The sequence below is a fragment of the Aethina tumida genome, chromosome 5 (genome assembly GCF_024364675.1).
Source record: "Aethina tumida isolate Nest 87 chromosome 5, icAetTumi1.1, whole genome shotgun sequence".
Lineage (NCBI taxonomy): Eukaryota > Metazoa > Arthropoda > Insecta > Coleoptera > Nitidulidae > Aethina > Aethina tumida.
In genome coordinates this window covers 20,088,155-20,103,458 of record NC_065439.1, presented here as the reverse complement: position 1 = coordinate 20,103,458, position 15,304 = coordinate 20,088,155, and the positions used below count along the sequence as shown (strand labels likewise).

General features: G+C 34.5%; 3 protein-coding genes across 7 annotated transcripts in view; 2 read left to right on the top strand and 1 right to left on the bottom strand.

Moving 5' to 3' along the window:
• Window positions 1–7,887, top strand: part of LOC109595509 (TNF receptor-associated factor 4) — a 52,593-nt gene extending 44,706 nt beyond the window's left edge. For 3 of the 5 annotated variants that reach the window (XM_020010881.2, XM_020010879.2, XM_020010880.2), the window contains 4 exons: window positions 5,649–5,753; window positions 5,839–6,000; window positions 6,324–6,902; window positions 6,994–7,887. In XM_020010881.2, coding sequence (XP_019866440.1) covers window positions 5,682–5,753; window positions 5,839–6,000; window positions 6,324–6,902; window positions 6,994–7,347 — 1,167 coding nt within the window. In that variant the 5' untranslated portion in view covers window positions 5,649–5,681 and the 3' untranslated portion in view covers window positions 7,348–7,887. Of the gene's footprint in view, window positions 1–1,925; window positions 2,273–5,648; window positions 5,754–5,838; window positions 6,001–6,323; window positions 6,903–6,993 lie in introns of those variants that run through there. The other 2 variants (XM_020010876.2, XM_020010875.2) reach the window with 2 other exon arrangements.
• An 816-nt stretch (window positions 7,888–8,703) lies between these two features.
• LOC109595508 (pescadillo homolog) lies at window positions 8,704–10,799 on the top strand. Its single transcript, XM_020010874.2, has 3 exons — window positions 8,704–8,810; window positions 8,871–10,355; window positions 10,409–10,799. Exons 1-3 carry the CDS (start codon window positions 8,787–8,789, stop codon window positions 10,745–10,747), a joined length of 1,848 nt encoding a protein of 615 aa, XP_019866433.1. The 5' UTR covers window positions 8,704–8,786; the 3' UTR covers window positions 10,748–10,799.
• A 44-nt stretch (window positions 10,800–10,843) lies between these two features.
• Window positions 10,844–12,938, bottom strand: LOC109595506 (protein pelota). The gene is made up of 7 exons (XM_020010873.2): window positions 12,779–12,938; window positions 12,346–12,589; window positions 12,037–12,291; window positions 11,757–11,979; window positions 11,512–11,704; window positions 11,346–11,452; window positions 10,844–11,287 (listed from the first exon to the last, which is right to left on the bottom strand). Exons 1-7 carry the CDS (start codon window positions 12,817–12,819, stop codon window positions 11,202–11,204), a joined length of 1,149 nt encoding a protein of 382 aa, XP_019866432.1. The 5' UTR covers window positions 12,820–12,938; the 3' UTR covers window positions 10,844–11,201.
• Between the last annotated feature and the right edge of the window lie 2,366 nt (window positions 12,939–15,304).

Here is a 15,304-nt window from a genome sequence, read left to right as displayed (position 1 = left end):
GCCGTCAGTTCTATCCCTTTCGGCTACATCCAAACACGAAAGGACCATCATATTGTTCAAGATCAAAGAACCGATCCGCGAAACCAGTTTCAGGGGGACGCAATCGTGGATGACTCACGTTTAATTATATGACACGGCTTGCATTGTATAATTCATTATGTGTTCGACCCTCTTGATGTTCTCTAATTGCCACATATCCATCGAACCCTTTTCTCACGTCCATATTTGTAATTTAGGTATAAACCGATATCAAGTGGGTAATTGGGGGTTAATATTGCTCACATTTATTTATTTGGTATTTTGGATGGACTATAATTAGTTGTTGGTTTGTTTGCCTGACTGGAGATGAGTACAACAATTAAGAATACAACAAAGGCTTATTGGTTAAGTCTTTAGTAGTTATGAGGGTGTATTGTTGTGGTCAAAACGGATACAGATAAGGATGATTAGAAATCATAACAAATAATACAGATGGTAATCATTAAGATTTGTTATCACATTAAATATTACTTAATTACTTATTACTCTTTCCCTTCTGTGTTTTTAAGTCATTCAAAAACAAGATCTGAACTATCAGTTCCAATATGTCCTTCACAAATGTTTAAATTCCTGTTAATATAACCTCCAGAAGCTATAGAATTGTTTCCCATATTACCAGCACTCTCGAATTCAAATCACACTCGCCTAACATCCAAGTTTGAAGAAATGTGTTGAACAATTTCTTCGGAAATGTTTCGCGCTTCCAACATAAATATTCCTATAATGTTGTATTAAGACAATACGAATACCAGTGTTTATTGACGTTCACTCTTTAGAAACCATTGAATCCTACCAGATCCTGTTACTTGTTCAACGAACCATTGTCGACTATTTTACAATGGCTCGTGGTCTATTGTCCATCGATTTCGAGCATGTGTTGGTTGAGTTTTGTTTAATATTTTGATTTACGCTGTTTTGGTATGTCATTGATGGATGCCGAATTCTTTGCCATTATTGAAGTGGATTGGGAAGCAGCAGTTGGTGTCCAATAAGTTCTAATAAACAAAATCATCAATTCCTTGAACCCGAATTCAGTTTAACGGAAGCAGAAGTTAACATTCCACGATTTGTTAGCACTATTAAAAAGCCGACGATAAATATACAAGACGCTAAGACCAAACATTCCACGCACCTGATATCTATTGTTTAATTTGGGTTACGAAAATTTTGATAATCGGAGCAATGAAACCGGCAACGCGTAAATCCCAAATCACTTCTGATGTAATTATATTGGTAACGGCTTGGAAGTAATTTCCTCTAGCGTGCAGTTCCTGGTTCATTGCTTAAACAAATATTTAATAATAGTCATACAAGTGGACGAAATGACTCAATTAATTTACTTATTAAATTCCAATAATCACCAGTTTAAAAGCCATAATAAATCGGAGATGGTTGAGTGAATGGTGCAAAATTCATTTACGTTTCCGTTAAACCATCAAACGAGTCTTGTGTAAATAAATTACATATCCTCAAAACAAAACTGAAATTAAGTGTAAAATGAATGAAAACTGGTTTACGGAGCGCACATTCCGACCAACGCCGGATATACAAGTCCAAACAAGTCAGTCACTTGTTATGACTTGAGGAAACGACGCGAACACATTCACTTTACATAATCCTGTAATTAACGGCTCATCTCAAAACGGTCCGAAAATAAATCAATCAATCAGGAGCCACGATTGAAGGTTTGGATGATTGAAAAAGGCAAAAAGGTCGACTACACAATACGTTTTGACGTTGGCCAAATGTCCGGTTGTAAAGCCAGGACAAAGGACACGCCGCAGGACAAAAATACGTTAAAGCCATCCATCCACTCCCACCTCGCGCACAATTTCATGCGAACAGCTGTTTTTCATGCCAGGCTCCGGCGTGGTGGGGGAAAGGCCATTGAAAGGCCGGTCGGATGTCGAGATTCCAAAACAATTCGACGCGAGACGCGACACAAGCAACATCGTAACGTTCCGGTGCAAGAGTGCAAGAAGTGACTATTTTTTGGTGATTGTGTGATTTCCGTTTACACGGATTCCGATACGATAAAATGGTTCGCAGTTTGGCACAGTGGACAAAGACATTGAGTTTCCCAGCCAGGATTAGCCCCAATAAGGGTTCAAAGGATAACATTAATATTCACCAGATCAGTCCGACCATCACCCCCACACCCAGCAACAATTCGTTGACCAAGAACAACGAGATGAACACCATCATGAACAACAACATGAGTGAGGTCAGCCAAGTAAGTTTCGGGATCTTGCGTCACATTTCTTAAGAACACAAACCCATTGATTTGTCAGAATTAGAATAAAGTGCCAAAAGTTTCCTTAAAAATCAAGTCTTCATCCCTAGTTTGATGATGTGTTCTTTCTAAGGTTGTCAAAAGTTTTTTTCTTGGTTCTCATCTTTTAAAATTGCCACCAACAACAAGATACGAACTAACAATGTCTTCAAAACATTTATAAAACATGGTCAATGTCTTCTTACACTGACGTTTTTTGTTAAAAAAAAATGAAGCTAATTATCAATAAGAATATAAAAACACATTTTTTCGAAAAATCATGTGAGTATCTGGTACTCAAAGGTAGAATCCACTATCGCCAATAACCAGCTCAGCATTAACCCGGTTCTTGACTTGCAAATCTCTCTCGATGATTACCAAAGGTTTAAAAATTAGTTTTTCTTGTACCTCTTTTTTACAAATTGTCACGAACAAAAGGTTACTGACTAAAATTGTCTTCAAAACCTTTTATAAAACATGGCCAACCTGCATTCACTAGCGTTTTTTGTCTCAATGAATTGAAACTAATTACAACAAAAATATAAAAAACAATTGATGTTTTTTTCCAAAAAATCATGTGAGTAACTGGGACTCAACGGTAGAATCCACTATCGCCACTAACCAGCCCAGCATTAACCCGGTTCTTGTCTTGCAAATCTCGTTCGATGGCAATATAAATATTAGAAACAAACACTGCTGTCAGATACTGGGAGATTATTCTCGATTCATTTGCAAGTATAATTCCGATCTCACATCCGTTCGGGCCGATAGGCCGGCTACTCACTGGTCAGGAATATTTTACGTCGAACGTACACCTTAAAATGCACAACGATTTCCAAGATCATAAAACGTCCGTTTCTCGGTATCGAGTGGGTAATGTTTCCTGTGATAGGTGCGAGAAATGCGATTCGGATTAATCGAGCGAATTTGATCTAAAACCGAATATTTGTGAACGAAAGAATGAAATATAAAATGTTGCAGTGTCACTTCTAGAACCTGTTTAATTTCCCATTCAGCAACTTTTTGCCGTAACAGTCGAAACATTACAAAACTACTCGACCACGTCCTTTCACAATCGAACAAATTAAACGATCGTAATTTTGGTGTGTTCCCACCGGGGATTTACGAAAATAAACACGCCACCCTGAAGAAATGTGGTGCGTGTCGCGGAGGGCCACAATGGGTTTGGATGTGTCCAAAAATCCATGACATCCTGTATATGTGTCGGTTCTTGAAATTTCTCACAGTCAACAATGAATAACCCTCAGTGAGTGGGTTGGAAGGTTTGAAGTTGTTAGAAAATAATTACGATTTTTAGTGGAATGCAATTAGTGTGTGGGATCAGATGCATTTTACATGACCTGGAAGTGGGAAGACTTTGACTTTTTGAAGACTACTAATTGTTCATTATGCAAGACATCATTACCCATAATTTACGGGAATCTCACACAATCATAACCATTTAGTTGGAATATTAATAGTTCCAATGTTCGTCGTCAATGGTTCAATATTTCTCAAGATTTGATACAAATTTGTTTTGTATTGTATTCAATCCGTGACTTAAACATACACATTATTAAGTAACAGAAAATGAACCATGAAATTTGTTATGAATTAAATGAGGTGAACTTTATTCATAATTTCCCAACACGAATATGGGAATATGTTGTCAATATGGCAAGAATTTGAAGACATTAAAACATATTAACAAGCCCATAAAGTATGCCTAATTAAAAAATAATCGTGAGAATTTTAAAAATCAACTTTCTGCGAAAATCACTTAATGTCACATCGCTCCTAATTAATTTTCTTCATCCATATACGCCCGGCGAAGGTCGGTCGGCGACAATAAACAGGAAAAATAATCGCTTTTTTATGTTCCCGGTGCAAAGTAGCAGGTGTGCCAATATCTAATGGGCTAAAAATCCAAACTTGGACTTACGCCCACCGGTGGATTCACCAGATTAATGTTGTTGAGCGGCGCGTGGGCAAAAGTCTCACAATTTCTAGTCGAGGAATTTTAAGTGCCGTCACATTTTGTGTTCGAAATCTTGTTATTGTGTTGGCAAAATGCGAAAATTGTACTTGGGGCATATCTTGGGATGGTGTAAACAAGTGAACGTCGATCGTTACCAAAATAAGTGTTCACTTGTCAGCTGGTGCCAGAAATGAGACATTCGCAACAGCAATCAGTCGGAGAAAGCAAAATACGTAATTTGGGTCAAGTTAGAACCATAAAAACATTGTTTATTGCCGGCGAATTGAGCTTCACAACTGTGATCTCATGGTGTTGACCTCTGAGGCGACACCATGTGAATGAAGCAAAATCTGAACGTCTATTAAACCTACATCCGGTATTTCTGATACGATTTACTACTGACCGAACCCCGGTATGTTATCAAGCGGTACTTTAGATATATAATTTATGTAACCGACTCTGAGGAATTTGATGTTTGATAAGTTTTATGCTGGCGGTAATAGCCGGAGGGTACGACGTATTTAAATAAAAATCACAAGATTATTAAAAGTTCAGCACTATAATTTCTACGGTACCATTTATTGTACAATCAAGAATAACACCCGGAACGACATCTCCTCCAAACATTGTTTCGCCATAAAAAATGAATGTTCAAGGGACCTGAACCATTTCTGATACTTTTCTACGATCAACGGACACAAAGGCCACAAATTTTCGAAGGAAACATCTGCCGTACTATTTAAAATGCCCATTGTCCCGCATATTTTTCGACCGCAGTTTACCAAGTTCGAGTGTATTGACCCAGTGAGGAAGCGTTTAGTGAAGATTATAAACCACTACCGGTGAAAATTATTAAACAGCCCATTGTTTTTATTATTCAGTTGTTTTGCATGTCGAAATTGTAAATGTTGAATATTCCTGAGGGGAAAACAATGCACGCTGTTACGTTATCTAATCCGATGTTTTCTCCGTTTTGTTCTTCCACGTACGAATCGGTTGAAGATCTGGGGAAAGTCATGTAATTAATTTTTGCCATTTGACGTTGATTACAGAATAACTGGGTGAAACATTGATTGTCAGTTCATTTCCTTATTAAATGTGTAACGCTACCTCATTTCATAAATCTATCAACTTTTATAGTATTATCTGACGCATTGCACCTGAGAATGTTTTGTTTATTTAAGTGTGTAACTGTACAACACCGATGGTTGAACCGAAAGCCATTATTGTACAACAGTTTCAATAATGGCGAATTTCCATTGTCTATTATATTTTAACATCATCTGCATACTGTTTAAATCATACAATTTCCACGGCCTTTTAGTAAACCGGAAGCTAAAGATATTCTTTTCTTTACAGATCTATCCCGATCCCGAGTCCGAGAAGGCGATTATGAGCTCAGTTGTCTACTGCATCCATCACAAAGAAGGATGCAAGTGGTCCGATGAATTAAGAAAACTCAAGGTAAATATCATTTCTACCTGTCACTATTAATAACTCACAATAATTTTATTGTATATAGTTTACTAATTGGTAACATTTATTACAGGGTCATTTAAATACGTGCAAACATGATGCCATACCGTGCACCAGCAAATGCGGCGCCCAAATCCCCAGGGTTCTCATGGAGGACCATCTGAAATACACATGCCCACAAAGAAGAACCAGATGCGAATTTTGCAATAAAGAATTCACCGGTCACACCTTGGAGGTAAGGATCCTTTCCACATTCATATTTAAAACAGAAATCTTTTAGATAACCTCCCCGATTGTATATAAAACTAAGACCCTTTTCTAAACATATAAGTATAAAATGTAAACACTTTTTATTTATAAATCATATAAACGCATAAAACAGGGCCATGTGCACCCACCAGTAGCCTTAATGAAAGACTTTTTGCCGTATCTGTTTAACCCATTCACATAACACAGTTTGTTTACAATCTCCGAGACATCAATCATTTTTTCAACGCCGCAGAATTATGTGGGAACATAACCCGTTCGTGTATTTAAACGAATATTTTCTCGTTACAGAACCACGTCGGAAACTGCGGCTACGAACCGTTGTACTGTGAAAATAAGTGCGGTGTCAAAGTCCACCGCAGACATTTGAGCCAACACAAGGCCGGGGACTGTGTGAAAAGACTCCTGCCTTGCAGATATTGCAGCAAGGAATTCGTGGCCGACACTCTGGCCGCCCACCACTTGAAGTGCGGCCGCGTTCCCGTCTCTTGTCCCAACAGATGCGACGTCAACGTCCTGGCCAGAGAGGAACTGGAGGCGCACCTGAAGGAGGAATGCACGGTCTCGGTGCTCGCCTGTAGTTTCAAAGAGGCGGGCTGCAGATTCAAGGGACCCAGATACAACATGGAGAAGCACTTGGAGGAGAACTGCCAGCAACATCTCACTTTGATGTGCAGCATGGTGTCCAAGCAGCAGCATCAGATTACGTCGTTGAAGAGTGCGCTCTCTAGATTGTCCTTGAACTATTCGGGAACTCTGATCTGGAAGATCAGCGATTTCTCCGCGAAAATGGCCGAGGCCAAGAACAAGGAAGGCATGGAATTGGTGTCTCCTCCGTTTTATACTAGTCAATATGGATACAAATTACAGGTAATTTTCTTAACAATACCATTTTGATTTCATAAAAAAATACATTACTTATGGTAAAACTGTTGCTAACTGTTGTTTTGTCTTGTTCCAGGCTTCTCTATTTCCAAATGGAAACGGAGCCGGTGAAAATTCCCACATCTCCGTCTACATCAAAATCTTACCAGGGGAGTACGACGCTCTTCTAAGATGGCCTTTTGCCCATTCAGTGTCCTTTACACTGTTTGACCAATCGACTTGTCCGGAGAAAGCTTGCAATATCGTGGAGAGCTTCATTCCAGATCCAACATGGAAGAATTTCCAGAGACCCAGCAAAGAACCAGATTCCTTGGGATTCGGGTTCCCCAAGTTCGTCTCGCATGAGATGCTCAAAAAGAGACACTTCATGAAGGATGACACAATGTTCATTAGAGTTAAAGTCGATCCCAGCAAAATTGTGGCCGTTTAGGCTATTTGTTTTTGTTTGTTTTTTTTTTATTTTTAAAAAATTGTTTTTGTTTTGATCTCATAATGTACAAAGTGTATATAATTATAAATATTTATATTCAATTTGATTTTATGTTTAAGACTGTATATTTTGGCACCTATAAATACTACTTAAAAGTTCATTTACTTCGGGATAATGTGGGTTTGTGTAACCTAACAAAGTGGCTTTATAACCTAACTTTTAAAGTTTGCAGATCTCCAAGAGATCATCATAAGAAATTAGTTTTAATTTTGGACGCGTCTGAATTTCTGTTTATTTTGTATATATAGAATATTAAAAGTTTTACAATGGAAACTTTTAATATTTACGACTAGTTAGGTTTCTCAGGAATGAACATCTTTGGGACTTGTATGTATTTTTGTGATAGCTGGAAAACACCAAAGTTCTGTTTATACAGTTTTGTTTGTATATATAACTTTAGAGGAAGAATTATTTTTAAGTCATACTTAGTCAATTAGGTTTAATTTTGTACTTTATTAATGCGAAGTTAAGCAATAAATATTATTTTCTATGTAAAAATGTCTTTTTATACAATTCCCTAAAACTTTATTATGATGATGATTTACATTAATAATAAATTAATGTACTGATTATTGTCCTTTCCTAACTCATTACAAATGTCACATTGCATCAACTATAGAACTCTCAACCCAGTAATAAAACTAATATTCCACCATTCAATATTACAGAACCACCACCAAAATTAGCAGTTTTGAGACATGTTTTGCTCAAATGCAAATATGAATGATATAATGTATATCACGCCATAAAAAATAAAATAAACATGAAAATATTTTTAATTCTATTTAAACTGGAAATTTAAATTATCTGCTTCATTGTAAATTAACATATTTTATTCTTTATTTTCCAAAGGATGGTTAAAAATTGAATATTAACTTTATCTAAATCATTTCACATTTTTTAAGCAATGAGTTACAAATTGGTATGTTAATTAATGCAATTAATGTATTATATATTTATGTATTTCAAATATATAAAAATAGTAGAAGTAGTAGGTATCTGAATGTATTCAAAGACTTTTACAGAATGGAAGTATGTGAATTTTTTACACATATGGCGTCATCTATCAGTGAAAAATGAAACAAACAAAATTGTGGCAAGGTGATCTATAAATTCAATTAGTAGAATTGTTGCATGCTTTTTTATTAATTATGTATCTAAAATAGTTTATTTTTAAAATCTTTAATTACTATTAAGATCTAATCTTAATTTAGCAAATAATTTAAAAATAAAGATTAGTCGGTAGGCATCAGTCTATGACATTATCACTAGAGTAGAAGAAGAAGAATTTGTAATGTTTTCTATGTGGTCCTTTTATCCATAACCTCAAACGCACGTGTTATGGTTTCAGAATAGTGTAGTGTAAAAATTTGTTTACAATGGTCGCAAAACAGAAAAAGAAGGTAAAAGCAACTACTAGTGTCTAGTAGCTTTATTTAGCTAACTTTCTATTACGTTTTCAGTATTCAACAGGTGAAGGAGCGCAGTTTATGTCGCGCAAGCAAGCGCTGAAAAAACTGCAGTTGTCGCTTAAGGATTTCAGACGTTTATGCATCATAAAAGGCATCTACCCCAGAGAGCCCCGTAATAGGAAGAGAGCACAGAAGGGCCACACTGGAATAAAAACGTTGTACCATGTCAAAGACATACAATTTTTGCTCCATGAACCCATCATTTGGAGGCTTCGTGACTATAAGATTTTCAACAAGAAAGTAGGACGTGCCAGGGCGACTAGAGATTTTGAAAAATTGAACAGATACTTGAACAATCATCCTACACTTAAGCTGGATCATATAGTTAAAGAAAGATATCCAACATTTATTGATGCTTTGAGAGACTTGGATGATTGTCTCACTTTGTGCTTCTTGTTCAGCACTTTCCCTTCACTTAAACATGTGCCAAGAGATCAGTCTGCACTTTGTCAAAGATTAACCATGGAATTTTTGCATGCTGTCATTGAAGCTAAAGCATTGAGGAAGGTTTTCATATCGATTAAAGGGTATTACTTCCAAGCTGAAATTAAGGGTGAAACTGTTACTTGGATTGTTCCACATCATTTTGCATTTGAACCGCAGCAAAGAGCAGAAGTTGACTTTAAAATTATGTCCACATTTGTTGAGTTTTACACAATTATGTTAGGGTTTATTAATTTTAGACTCTACCATTGGTTGAATTTGTATTATCCACCAAAATTCTCTTTAGCTGCACCCTCAGAAGCAGAAAAAGCACTGGTTGATGAAAATGTGTATGTGGCTGAAAGAATTGCAGCACTCAATTTTCCATTGTCAAAAAGTTCAAATGAAACAGTGGAAGAAGAAGTAGAAATAGACAACTTCAACACCGAAGAAAGTCCGGAGAAAATTGAGGAACTTAAGAAAGAACAAGAGAAAATCAAGAGATTAAAAACACTTTTTAAAGGCAAAAAATTCTTCTTAAACAGAGAAGTACCAAGGGAACCTTTGGTATTCATTATTCGTTGTTTTGGAGGTGAAGTCTCCTGGGACAAGACCCTTTTTGTAGGCGCTACTTTTGACGAAAATGACGAATCCATCACTCACCAGATAGTTGACAGGCAGTCAATGAGCAAGCACTATATTTCACGGTACTACATTCAACCCCAATGGGTGTTTGACTGTGTTAATGCAAGGGAATTGTTGCCAGTTAACAAATATTTTATGGGCGAAATTCTACCCCCACACTTATCACCATTTATTGATAAGGACAGAGATCAGCAGTACATTCCACCAGAGGAGAGGGCATTGTTGGATCCTTCCCTTTTGGAACAGATGCATAAGAAGGATGAGCAGGAGGTGAATGGAGAAGGTGATGATGATGAAGAGGATGAAGATGAAGAAAATGAAGGTGAGGATGATGAAGAAGGTGAAGGTGAGGAAGATGAAGAAGAAGGAGAGGATGATGAAGAGGAGGAAGAAGCTGCTGGATCAAAGGTATACTATTACTTTTCTCTAGGTGATTTTATAAAAAACTATCTTAATTACAGAAACCCAAATTGTCAGTAACACCTGGAGAGGTTTATAAAGAAGTACCATGGGAGAAGAATAGGCAGGAAAGACAAGAGTTCAGATTGAGAGAAAAGATGATAAAGAAAAAACATAGGAAATTATATAAGAGTATGATGGAAGGAAAGAAAGACAGGGCAAAGGAGATTTGGTTGTTGCGCAAGAAAAGGCGACTACATGATGAAAAGGCTGCAGCTGAGAAGAAGTCAAAGAAGCAGGCAGTTAAGAATGAATCTAAACAATCAGTTTCAGAGAAAAAGGTTAAGAAACAGAAACCTACCAATAATACAGTGAAGAAAACCAAGAAATCTAAGAATTGAGTTATGAATGTTTGTTACTGTATATTTATAATAAAAATAATTTTATATTGTAGAGGTTGTAGTTTTATTGATAAATAAAAATGGAACTTTTATAATGCCACTTTTATTATATAAAGTACTTACTTAAAATAATCTGGTTTTTACATAAATAAATTAGAAAGTACATTTTCTAAATGAGACAATGTACACCTTTAATATAATACAGAGCGAGAAAATAAAATCAATAACAACAATTTGCTAAAACTGACATAGTTACATTATATCTTAAAACAACAATTAGTAATTAAAATATGGTCCATTTGCGAATATTTAGCGGAACAATCACCGTTTTAAATAACCATTTAAAAAATAAAACACATTCAACAAATAAAGTGTCTTGGAATAAATAAATATTCTTTATAAAGGACCTCAATTAATTAACAAAATTGCTAGCAAATAAATTTAGTTATTTAGTTTAGTCTTCAGCTTCACTATCGTCATCTTCCAATTCGGGCATGGGAAATCGAAGAATTGCTGCGATCCCGGTTAATTGTTCTAGTTCTAAAAAACGTTATTTCACTCATTATGTGATTTATAAAGTTTTCATCATTTTACTTACGCTCGCCTGATATGTGAAGACTGGAGAAAATTTTTACCTCGCCCCCTGATTCTCTAACAGAATCCACTAAATTAACATATTCTTTACGAAGATTGACGTCCTGGCATCTGAAAATCAAAATTAAAAGAATTAGTCTCCAATTTTCAGAAGAGATCACAAACATTACCTAAATAAATTATCAGAAATTAATAGAGTCTCTATGGCTTGAGCTTCACTAGCTGCCTCCACATGCTTTTTACCATAAAATGCTTTGGCAGGCTCACATTGTAGGGTTGTATAAAATGTTTCTAAAGCTTTCACTTCTCCAGCAGCTTTAGTGTCAGAAATTTTGCTTATAACTGATGGATCTTGTAACACCTCTGTAAAGAGAATGAAATAGAGTCAGATTAATTATTGTTTAGTCTTTAGTACCTTTCAGGGAGTGCTTGAAACCTGATGAAGCATGAACCAGCATGAATTTTGATTTGTTTTCCAGCAGTATCTTATTGTCAGTTTTTACAGCAGTCCTGAACATATACTCATAAAACTGATCCCTTACAAATCCTGGAGATCCAATTAAAACACATTTTACAATGTTGAAGTCAACATGCCTTACAATGGCTTGCATAACATTATCATAGAATTTTGCCAAACCCTATAAGAGAAAATAAATAAGTTCCCTCTTTTAATGATTATATTATATTTGTAATACCTTTTCATGTTGTTGCACAAATCCCTTCCTCTTTCTAGGAATGTTACAATCTATTTTGGCCCTCACAAGAGTCATGCTGGATGTGATGAGACACACATGTGCCAAACCTTCTTGCATAATGACTGCAGCAACATCAGCACTTTTTGTGGGATCAACAGCCAATTCCACTCTTTCTAAACAAACTGAGTCCCATAATGGTTTTCTTAAGGTGAATTTTCTGTTCATTTCGAGATCTAGAGTGTGATAGGCACCCATCTGCAAGCAAATAATGGTCAAACACTGTCATAAATTGCTACTTTCATAAGTTACCTTAACATATTGATTCTCCTCAATATTCCTGCCTTTAAGTCTAAGCATACATGCTTGTGTGTCAAAGTCAATGTTTTCCACACTGATGGTCAACATTGTTCTCACTCGGTTAGAAGTGGAGGAGCCTGTTGATGATTCTGACTGTACTTTACGTATGGTGGAGCTACGGACAGAATCACCCTCTGATATGAGGTTGTAGGCGTGCCACATATCCTCAGGCTCCTCAGGGATGAGGGTTATCGAACTGTAATAACATAAACAATCAATTTATCATGAATTAACTATGACAAACAGGTGTGGTATTAAAAGGTTTCGACTTCATTAGCATCGTTACATCGTATAATTAAGGAAAAATTTGTTACATATGTGATAGAACATGGAAAAGGTGTTACATGTGAGATAACCTATAACTAGTTGTAAATTGAACACTTACCCCTCACCATCCTTGTCGATATTTTTATCAACCAGTTTCATTTTGACTGAGTTTTATTCATGCCAATAAAAATACAACGGACTCTCAATGTGTTTGGCATTTTTAATTGATGACAGGGCTTATCACGAACGTACATGACACTTTGCGCTTCACAAGGCCTTTATTTGCGATGTTGCCATAGTTAAATGTCAAAAAAAGGTCCGAATATCTTTTAAAGACATTTTTATAAAATAGATTAAATAACTTATTTGTAATTTATTAATAACGACAGACCGATTTAAAAATGAATAATCTAAAAGCTTTAAATTTGTAATGTAACATGGTTGCATAACTTAGTCACTCTTTGATAGTCCGTGCCATTTTTCAAAATTTGAAATGTTTCGCGAGCCACAATTAAATACGTATTTAAAAGGTATGCAATAAAGGTATTTAAAAAAATTGTTTACAGAAATTATAATTATTGAAAACATAAATAAAAGTACAAAATATGTGTATTGAATTTAAATATTATAAATTAAACGCATTTATTTTACTTCTCTTGATAATTCTGGAATGAACAGGGAACTCAGGTACATTTATCGAGATACACAATTTAATGTTAATTAGGATATGTACATGTCTACATGTGAACATGTAATACATTATTGGCAACGGTCGTTTCTAATTAAATTCCATGACTCTTTGATTAATAACCAAAATTCATTTAAATTTTATGTTTTTTGGTATTTTAAGATTATTAAAATTTGATATCGTTCCATAAATTTTCAATTAGTTTTATTAAATTGGATGCCAGTATCTGTATTTTTATTGTTTTTCTGTTATTGTTGTGTCTGCTATGCAACAGGTTAATCTAATTTTATTCTTTAAAACATTGTCTTTTTTACTTTTCAGTAGATATTATGACAACTTTTTACATTGTGGTCTTTCATTGCACTGTAAATTTAAATCTATGTTTACTAGCGGTGTTTTGCTTATTATAATTATTTAATCATAAAGCGAAGTGAAACTGTAATAAAAATTATATTTCAGCGATACCAAGATCAGGAGAAACAAGAAAAGTTGGCTAAAAGTTAAATAAGTTAATCGCTTACCGTACTATTAAAAAATTTAGAGAAACTGACCAAGGTAACGATCAACTGAAATTAAAGTCAATCTGAAGAAAATACGACTTACTGAAATTTCTTCAAGGTTTGTGAGAAGATGGGGGTTTGTTTGACCACAGACCTAAAATTAAAAATTTGAAGTACAATTTTCACTTGCTTAAAATCACATTCATTGGACCACAGAATAGTGGGGACAAATAGTTTCTAGTGAAAAATGTAAATTTAATTTATAAAAAAATGATGGTTCTGCTTATGTTAAACATCTTATATGGACCAAAATACACAAAAAGTTGGTTATATCTACGAAACTTGGAGACGATTCAATTTTTTTATGGGGATTTTATAGACCCTCTTAGACTGATTTATGCACAGGGATATATTAAACAACAATTTGCTGCCATACATTGAAGAAATAGTGGTCTTAATAAATGTATTTCAACATGAAACGACCCCGATGACAAAGTATACAGTTTTGTTTTGTGCGTTTCAATCTCTAGACATCAATGCTATAGAAACTCAGGGAAACACGTCTATAACTAAAATCGACATAAACATTTTACGAATTTAAATGAAGTCATCACAATAATTCAAGAAGCTTGAAGGTATATAGACTTGTAGTATATTCAGAAAATAGTCAAGTTTATGTCACGGATATGGACCAAAATTATTAAACACAAAAGATATTATGCAAAGTGTTAATGTTAAATTAAATATGACAGATTTAATAATTAGAAATCATTTTCAAAACTAAAATTTTTCAGCACAATTAAAACAATTAAATTTAAAAGAGTTGCCATAATAATGACCACTGTATTTCAATGTGCCTTCACAGTAACATCTCCGTCATATTTAAGATAAAAAATAAGAAATCGTATAGAATATTAAAATATATTTTATATACTGACTGGACAAGATTTGAATTAAATCTATTTTTCTGCCCAATTACAAAATATAAACAATATAAAAAAGTTCTAATATACAAATATAAAATTATATAGACAACTTTTTGTGGATTTGCGGGAATGATAAAATAATTAAAAATTGAAATTAATGATTCATACGTCATTTTATTCAAACTGCATAAAATATGAATTTCTTTAGTATTCATTGTGTGGTCAATATGGTTTATAAAATCATACAACATAAATTAGAATTGTTTCAGTAACCACTAAATCGAATTTCTCATACATTAATATCGTTAACAATTAGATTATTAGAAAATTTCTATTGTTGCGGTTTCTACTATGGAAATAGTTTTAAATTATTCGAATAAAATTTAAAATTATCGTTGTCGACAATTAATTTTCAAATTGATTTGAAAAAGATATGTTTGAATAATCTATATCAAAATTTTCACACATATAAATATGTGGTAAATATGTTTAATTAATTTACGGAATTTGTTTAATGTATATGTGGTATA

What these genes read in the sequence shown, in the direction of transcription:
- LOC109595508 (XM_020010874.2), top strand. Translation starts at nt 8,787, where the DNA reads ATGGTCGCAAAACAGAAAAAGAAG. An exon ending in TCGCAAAACAGAAAAAGAAG is followed by an intron (nt 8,811 to 8,870) that starts GTAAAAGCAACT and finishes TTACGTTTTCAG; the next exon opens with TATTCAACAGGTGAAGGAGC. An exon ending in AAGAAGCTGCTGGATCAAAG is followed by an intron (nt 10,356 to 10,408) that starts GTATACTATTAC and finishes TCTTAATTACAG; the next exon opens with AAACCCAAATTGTCAGTAAC.
- LOC109595506 (XM_020010873.2), bottom strand. Translation starts at nt 12,819, where the DNA reads ATGAAACTGGTTGATAAAAATATCGACAAGGATGGTGAGGG. An exon ending in AGGAGAATCAATATGTTAAG is followed by an intron (nt 12,292 to 12,345) that starts GTAACTTATGAA and finishes ATTTGCTTGCAG; the next exon opens with ATGGGTGCCTATCACACTCT. An exon ending in TCTTCACATATCAGGCGAGC is followed by an intron (nt 11,288 to 11,345) that starts GTAAGTAAAATG and finishes AACGTTTTTTAG; the next exon opens with AACTAGAACAATTAACCGGG.